Source organism: Bidens hawaiensis, unplaced genomic scaffold (assembly GCF_021521415.1).
Source record: "Bidens hawaiensis isolate Kalapana, Puna unplaced genomic scaffold, B.hawaiensis_p1.1 tig00012747_1, whole genome shotgun sequence".
In the NCBI taxonomy this organism is placed as follows: Eukaryota; Viridiplantae; Streptophyta; class Magnoliopsida; order Asterales; family Asteraceae; genus Bidens; species Bidens hawaiensis.
In genome coordinates this window covers 333,502-342,768 of record NW_027492057.1, presented here as the reverse complement: position 1 = coordinate 342,768, position 9,267 = coordinate 333,502, and the positions used below count along the sequence as shown (strand labels likewise).

Here is a 9,267-nt window from a genome sequence, read left to right as displayed (position 1 = left end):
TAGCGATTTCAAGGTGTATGATAAGGTGTGCGTATGTCTGTCTGTATGTATGTATGTATGTATATGTGTTTACAATGATTCTCTAATGCCGTGTATGTAAAAATGTAACTACTTGAAAATATCGCATTAGATACTTTGTATATATTTATTATGTAATTATAATATACGATTGTAACTTATATATATTGACAGGTAAATATCGTACTTTCTTTATTTACTTTATGAGTTAAAAGATTATGTAGTTGCACCTAAATTTTTTTTAACACTTTCTACACGTCAAGAAGATCAAACACGCACCCAGTCCACCCCGGGTCCAGTTACAACTTGTTTGATTTTATGAGTAACCAGTCAACTCATAGAAACCAACTTTAGTTTTGCACCATATTGGACGTTCATGACCACATTAAATTCCCAACAAACACTAGAAGAAAGATACATCTATCATGCTAGAATAAAAATTTAAAGCAATGAAATCACCTCAAACTTTTATTTTAATCATCTTCATTTCATTAACAACCGCGACCACCGAATTAGTCCCTCGCTACTCCAAGCCTGGATGCATAGAGAAGTGCGGGAATATGACAATTCCATACCCTTTTGGAATTGGTCCCAACTGTTTTCTTAACAAATGGTACGCGGTTGATTGTAACTCTTCCAAACCCTATTTGTCAGCTCTAAAAAACCTGTCATTGTTGGGTGTAGACTTGAATGAACAGATGGTTCTTGTCAATGTCTCAATGAGCTCTGATTGTCAAGTCCCAGTTTGGAATATCAGCCAAATTGTAAATCTCGTTGGCAGCCCGTTCCTGTTTTCGAAAATGCACAATAAATTCAATGTTCTGGGATGTGGCACTGCGGCCATATCCAGCCAATATGGAAATGAGCTTGCCGAATGTTCAACATTTTGTTCGCAGCGACCTGTAGGTTCTAGGATAGGAAATTGCTATGGGATGAATTGTTGTCGAGTCAAAGTTCCTTATTATCTGGACACTTACAGTGTCAGTGTGACAGGTAATAAATCATGTGTGTCTGCCTTCTTGGTGGCTGAAAATTTATATTGCCATGAGTTGTTTTCGCGCCAATCTTTTGATGGGGACGTTTCTTCAATCCCGACTGTACTTCGGTGGATGCTACCACGCAGTTATTATAGCGAAGCAAGTTGTAGTTATAATTTCAGCAGGCATGAGCTACCTATGAGTAATAACACCTCAGTCCACACTGGAAAGTGTAGCTGTCTTTCTGAATTAGAAGAAGGAAACCCTTATCTATCTGGTGGATGCAAAGGTATGTTTGGTTGTTATTGTATGTTATGTTATCCTAATTGGATTTTAGTATTTCAAACTATAACCTTTCGTTAATAGGTACTAATAGTTTAAATTATTAAAATCCAACTTCTCTTATTATATTTTATGTAATTTTTTTTGTTTTCTGCATTTTGTGTACCTTTAGTTAATGAAGAATGTACAAAGTGTCAGGAAGCGCGGGGCTTTTGTATGTACAAAGTATCATATGGTGGTCTGCGTAACTTTACTTGTGATTACAAATTCGGCCATAGGAGAAGCAAATCATCATCCCGGGCTATTTTTCTTGGTAATAGCATATTTTAGTTTTCATTTATACTTCACTTTACTTTCATCTCGTCCATACACAATCGTTAGATGGAGCAAGTGTTGGCTCCGTTTAAATGATTACCATATTAAGGAAAAGTCATAGTTAATGATCATCATGTGAAGTCAATACTTAACAAGTCAAGTCTGCTTAATAATAAACGAGAGTTATTCGTTTTGTTCATGTTTAATTATCGATTGGGACTTGACAAGGTACTTTCATGTATTCTTGTGCATAAATACACCCTTGAAATCAGTTGTGTAAAATCCTTTTCTCAACCAAATAGTTCACCACACTCCAGGGAGTTCAATCTATTTTTTCTACGATTGTGACTTCCAACGACACCCATCACTAACCCAAGCATTCTTCTTTCTCGAATTCCCTAATTACTTCAACTCAACAAACCTCGAGGTGCACGCACTTCTCACTGAATGGCAAACCAAAGACTAGTGAGCATTAGTGGTTACATTCTAATCCACTCATTTTGTCAGTTTTGCAACATCCCTGGCCAAGATACTCGTTACGATTGTAAGGTTCCTAGGTTTTTCAGGGACAACAATATTAAGTTGGTGAAGCTCGCCCACGGTTCTTGTAGTCCATGTCACCACCTTAAGCTTATCTTCCACCTCTCCACCTCAGTTGTTTGATGGTGTTGTGTCCCACCGCGTAACCTCACGCTCCAAAATATAATTTCTAAAAATATGAGGGAATAGATGAAATACTTGGTGGCAATGGTACTGATCTTCCTATTTCTCATATTGGTAAATGGTAACACAATACTTTAGACTCCCTACCACTCTTTATCTTTACCAAATGTCTTATGTGTTCCTCACGTACGCAAGAATCTTCTTTCTGGCGATAAGCTGTGCAAATCTAGTAGTTCTTTCCTTACCATTTTTTGTTCAATGCAATAAAAGCCATAAACTAATGTTTCCCAACTATTCCCACAATTTGAAGTATTGGTCGAAAAGTTTTACAAACTCCCTTACTATTTTACAGATAATGATGGTGAATACTAAGGTCTCATCCCTTTTCTCCAATAAGTGGCCGGGTATTTCTCACCATACAACACCCCCTCACACACGTGAACAAAATGATACATCGATAAACGCTGTCAACGTTAAATAGTGGAAACTAAACTGGCTCATCTCTTCACTATGTTGGTCTTCCCCTTTCATTTTGGTCCCATGTTCTTCAAACTGTTTTGCGTCTAATTAATTGACTTCCTACGTACTTCCATTCTTGATCATAAAAGTCCATTCAAACCATTTTGGTGCCTTTGCTACATCCCTACTCCACCTCTAAACTCCAACCTCGGTCCACTTGATGCATTTTTCTTTGCTATTCATCCTCTAAATCGGCTTACAAGTGCTATGATCCAATTAACCATTGCCTTCATTTTTATTCTCACCATGTAGAATTCACTGAAGATAATTTTCCCAATAAAACACCAACCACTTCATCTTCTTCACTCCCATAACCACCCAAACCTATCACTCTCATGCTAACTGCTACACTATCTCCTAATCCGAACTCGTTGTCTCCTATTCTTCTTCGTCCCATACAATCCGCGCCCAACTCCCGTTTCTCCTCTCTTGACACATGTATCTACTACATGTCATCTCCAAACTCAATTTGACAATCCACAACCTTTTCCTCTCAATCACCCTTATCTCCAAACCAACCCCCTCCACCACCTTCATCTCTAGAACTACCACCTCCGCCACCTTCTTCAAACACACTACCTCCATTATCTTCATCTTCAAACCACTGCCTCGTACCAGCAACTCTAACTCCAAATATTTCAATTCCAAGTTTATTAACACTTCTACTCATCACGCTATCCCTCCCACCTTGGAACCCAACGCTCACTCCCATGTTCTCAAAGACCCCTGGTGGGACAAAGCCATTGATAATGTATTCAATGCCCTCTCCAAAATGGCACTGGGGAGCTATGTCATTTTCTTCTCCAAACTCCATTTAGTTGTAACTGGGTTTTCGAGTCAAACAAAATCCGGACAATTCATTAGCAAAATACAAGTCTCGTCTTGTAGCCAAAGGGCTCCTACAACAATATGGCAAGGACTACTTTGGCACATTTAGTCCAGTCACCAAACCAACGCTTTTGTTCATTGCTCCCTCTAAAAGATTTCCCTATACATGAAGCTGTATTTATGGTGCAACCTCCGAGCTATATACATTCTCATTTTCCTAATCGTATTCGCAAACTCCATAAGTCAGTTTGTGATAACGTTGCTGCAACATACCTTTGTGCCAACCACACCTCTAATTCATGCATGAAGCAGATTGATTTAAGTTATCACTTTGTCCGAGATATGTAGTACTTGCGTGTCTTCCACATCCATTCATGTGATCAACCTGCAGATGCTTAAACCAAGCCTCTCACTCATAGACTTTTTGAAACACTCCAAGGTTGGAGTCCCCAACAAAATCCTCGATATTTTCGGAACATATTAAGAAAAAAGTCATAGTCAGTGCTCAAGTCAAGTCTGCTTAGTTATTACATTTAATTATCTAAACCTTAGGTGTAGTTTGTTGTGGATAAATACACCCTTGTAAACCAATTGTATAATACCCTGTTCTCAATCAAAATCTCTATACCATTATATAGCAAAGCTCCAAAGTTAATTGCTATCTTAGTTCAGTAGTCAAATTGTTTATTTGGATCAAGATCACATTTTCCTCAATCAATGTTCAAGCATATATGACATTCCCCATTTTTGAAACATACATTTTCTAGTTTTTGTTTTGAAGAATTAAAAATGTGTTTGAGCAATAGGAACCAAACACTCATAATATGATCCTCTTCACCGATGCAATTATAGTAATGCAAATGACCTAATCAAAATACAATACGTATATTATAAAGAAAACCTAATCAATCATATCCACAATAAGAAAACAATGATCTTATAAGAAAAGCATACAATCATGAAAAAAAACATATCAAAGGTTTTTATAACTCAGGGTCACAACTTGATTTGAATTTGTTCTAGTTTTTAAACTAATGGTAAATGCCCAATTTATAATTTGTTTTGTGGTGTCAAACGGCGGCACTGGATCTAAGGCCATAGTGTCGGCCAAAAGAAGCACGACAGTAGGTGATAGGGGATAAGGAGGAGAATGACTATGATGACACGAGCTACAGTTGTACAGCTGTAAGATAAAACTAAACAAAACATGTTCAATATATTTGTGCATTTCCTCCCAAGATCAAGACGGGAACTAGTAGAAGAGAAAGAAATTTGTCACACAAGTTGGACGGAGGGTGAAGAGAGACAACAATCAACAAAAGCGACAGAGAAGAGACGAACAGCAAACCATAACCCTTAGACTATGATACCATATAAATTAATAAAAAAAACTCATGCGATATTATGTATTACAAATCAATTATATACAAGGATACAATAACAACAATTACAAATAGAACATAACTATATATGTTACGGATAATTGTAACACGACCAAGGTAATGTGTTCTGTTTATTAAATGCTTAAACTGAGCAATATTAGACAGTTTTCAAACAGAAGTAAAATAATTAGAAGTGGCCTACTTTACATTTTATAGTTTAGCAAACATATGGTTCGTTTAATTCAAAAATGCAAGTATTGGTTGAAAGTCTCAAATCATCATCATTCTTTTAGGTAACTTGTTCTTTCATCATCATGTTATATCTTTTTAAAGGCATGATTTTCACCATGTTCTTGGAATCCGATATAGGTGTTGGCATAATTATTCTCATCCTAGTTCTTAATGCACTTGCCTTTACATTATACAAAATAATACAAAGAGCCAAAGATAAAAGACGAAAAAGAAGATTTTTTGAACGTAATGGGGGGCTACTTCTAAAACAACAAGAAGCAGGTAATGACGGTTTAGTTGAAAAAACCAAGCTTTTCACATCTAATGAGTTGGAAAGGGCAACAGACTACTTCAGTGAGAATAGGATTATTGGCCGTGGAGGCCAAGGTACAGTATACAAAGGCATGTTGAGCGATGGAAGGATTATAGCCGTAAAAAAGTCAAAGGTAATTAACCAACGTCAACTAGAGCAGTTCATTAATGAGATGGTTATTCTTTCACAAGTGAATCATAGGAATGTGGTCAAACTATTGGGATGTTGTTTAGAAACCGATGTTCCTATATTAGTTTCAGAGTTTATCTCAAATGGGACCTTGTATGATCATATTCATCAAGAGAATACACATGTTTTTATTTCTTGGAACATGCGCTTACAAATTGCTACACAGGTAGCAGGAGCATTGTCTTATTTACATTCAGCAACTTCTATCCCAATCTACCATAGAGACATCAAATCCACTAATATACTATTGGATGAAAAGTATAATGCCAAGATATCGGACTTTGGAACTTCAAGGTTCATATCAATGGGCCAAACTCACCTAACTACAGTAGTCAAAGGGACACTAGGCTACTTGGATCCAGAGTATTTTCAATCTAGTCAGTTTACTGGAAAAAGCGATGTTTATAGTTTTGGAGTTGTTTTACTTGAACTTTTAACAGGAGAAAAACCAATTTGCATAAGGAGATTTGGTGGAAGCATAAGCTTGGTATCACACTTTATGATCAGTTTTGAAGAAGGTCAGGTAATGTCTCTTCTTGATGCAAAGATGGTGAGAGAGGGTGGCATGGATGTGTTATTAAAAGTAGCTAACCTAGCAACTCGATGCCTAAATTTGTGCGGAAAAAATAGACCGACTATGAAAGAAGTAGCCTTAGAGTTGGAAACAATTAGAATGTCACACTTTTCACCAGTTCAAACTGATTTTGGAAAAGTCAAGTACAATGGTGGAAAAGAAGAAGAGATACTTATGTTATCTTATGGGGTGTCAACATCAAGTAGCATCACATAGTTATATAATTTTAAATTGATGTATGAATGTACTAAGTTTAAAAACATGTGATAATAACGGTCATATTAATTTGCTCTTGTTCATTTGAGGGTTAGTCTACTATGTAGTTGGTTATTTTGTACCTATCTAATTGCTATTATGAACTTATCATCTTGTGTGTTAATTATTTGTGAATTATAAGATGTTTTGTCATTTGTGTAAAGGTTAATGTTAAATGATTTTATACATTTTATTTTGAAAAACGGCTTTTAATCATAATCTACTCTTATTAACCATTATACATTTACGTGGTAGAATTTGAACTCTCTACCTCTTGAATAGTATTTATGGGGTACCTTATCGCGTGGATCTGTCTTAGAAACCCTTGTTTTGTAAGTTTTTAACAAAACTTTTAAACATTAACAGGAATCCTTAGATGTTTATATCTCTTACGTACGTTATCTAAAACTAATTAAACTATACTAGATCAAATCAAAAGGTCCACTATTAATTTTAAATCTAATATAATATATTAATGTTCATAGATAGTAATTTTTAAAAATGAAGTTGTGACCAGATTGAAAGAACATGTACCTAATTTGCAGATATGACAAAAAAAAGGGAAAAAAAAAAGAGAAAATAATAGAGGTTTTGAGTCATTTAATATTTAATAATTATATATAATCTCTGAACAAACCAACAATAAGTTGCATGCCCACCCCTTGTTTTATTGTCTTGTGAATGGTCATAATAATGTACTTTTTCTCTTTTAATTTGTTTAAGCTGTTATTATTCAAAAATTCAAATAAAAGAAAACAACAAATTTAGGTTAATAAAAATACGAAATACGTCTAGTGGTATGATGCAATGATGTGAATTTAGTTTATGCAAAGTGTAAGGTTAGATTATAATTAGTGTAAAAAAATTGTTCATAAACAAGCATAAAACAACGAACTAATATTGCAAGGTTAGAAAACTTTTAGGTTCACGAATGACTACCAAATTGACTGTTTATAAGTAGTACTAAATTTACAATAATTTACATGGTTTGAATGTAGTAAATCATAAACTCGTTGCTAAAAGTGTACAGTATCTAAGTTGTTCATAATCAAATCGAGATTGGTTTATTAAAATTGAGTTGAGTCAAAATTGGGCTTGATTTGAAGCTCGTGCGGCATAATAAATGAACCCAAACTTCATAACCAAGCTTGACTAGACTCTAGTCGTAACCATGTTTATTAAAGAAAACTACATTTGAGTTGTTCATAATCAAATCGAGATCGGTTTATTAAATTGGACAAAATGGCAAATGACGTCCTTATGTTTGCACGTTTTTCAATGGACGTCATTTGGCAAACTTAATGAAAGAAAACATCTTATATGTTAAAAAAACGTTGCATGGTTCGTCCTTTTCACTAACGAGGGTTAGTTTTTCTCATTAAATCCAGTCATGTGCACCTCATGTGAGGGCAATTTAGTCTTTTTACCCCATTAGGGGTTATTTGTGTAATTAACTTAAAATTTTGGCCTTTAAATAAATAAAAGTTTTTTTTCTTTTTAACCATCATCTTCTTCCCCAAATATTCATAACCCACCATCAACACCACAACCAAACACCAGCCACCACCCATCATCATCATCATCCCATCCAATCTCCCACCACCACCGACAAAACCCATCTCCGTACCGTCTGCCGTCAAACCACCACCGCCCTCCAACCGTAACTCCATCAGTCAACCTCTGTACCATCCGCCGACCACCACCACCCTTCAACTGTAAAATAAAAACTCTCTCCCTCTCTCTCCTCTCATTCTTCCTTCTTCAACCCATCAACTTCATCCTCATCTCCATTACAATCCATCCAATCCACCAACCAAACAACCACCACTATGTTCTCTCTCTCACTTACTAACTTCTCAACCAGGATCACCAATTTCGGCCAGCAGCACGGAAGCGACAACCACTAAGCACCACCCCCACCACCACACACGACAACAACCACCACTCACTTGAAACACTAGAAGCTTTGTAATGAGGATTTCAAGTTGTACGAGCACAATTAGATGAGACTGTGGCCAAAATTGCAGTTATCATGTTCAGCGCCATCCCCGAAGGCTCTCTCTCCGGCGACCACAATAACGATCTATTAACTGTTCGGAACCATCCGCGGCACCTCTCTTTGTTGTGAAAAGCCCTAAATTGCAGGTATTATGTTTGTCTCCAACCCTAGGGTTTCGAAATCTAGGCTTTATGGACGAAATCGGTTTTTCTTTGGCTGATCTTGAGGGTTTTGACCAATTGGCAGGCATTGGAAGGTGGTAAGTGGTGCTCGTAGTCGGTAATTAGGTGAAGAAGACAGAGGTAATAGAGAGGCAAGTCGTGGCGGCTGCGGTGGAAGATGATGGGTGGTGGTTGTTTGGTAGTTGAGTAATGGTGGTGATGGTTCTGATGTTATTGTGGGAGAAGAAGATGAAGATAGATTACTGGGTGGATATGAGCGAGAGAGAGAGAGATAGTTTTATATATTTATTCTTTTAGATTATTTGTTAATAATAGATTGTAAAATAACAAAATTACCCTCATGCGCGTTGCACATGACCATATTTAATGAGAAAAATTAACGGGGTTAGTGTCAAAGGACGTGACGTGAAATAGATTTGAAACATGAAGTATGCTTTATGCTATATGTTTGGCCAAAGGACGTCCATTGAAAAAACGTTCAAACGTAAAGGACGTCTTTGGCCATTTTGTCTTAAAATTGAGTAGAGTCAAGGTTAAAGA

The 9,267-nt window shown here is 36.3% G+C and overlaps 1 protein-coding gene across 1 annotated transcript; it reads left to right on the top strand.

Annotated features, from left to right (window-relative positions):
• Positions 1–233: 233 nt before the first annotated feature.
• Positions 234–6,669, top strand: LOC143542087 (wall-associated receptor kinase-like 9). The gene is made up of 3 exons (XM_077034752.1): positions 234–1,284; positions 1,450–1,590; positions 5,354–6,669. Exons 1-3 carry the CDS (start codon positions 468–470, stop codon positions 6,505–6,507), a joined length of 2,112 nt encoding a protein of 703 aa, XP_076890867.1. The 5' UTR covers positions 234–467; the 3' UTR covers positions 6,508–6,669.
• Positions 6,670–9,267: the final 2,598 nt, after the last annotated feature.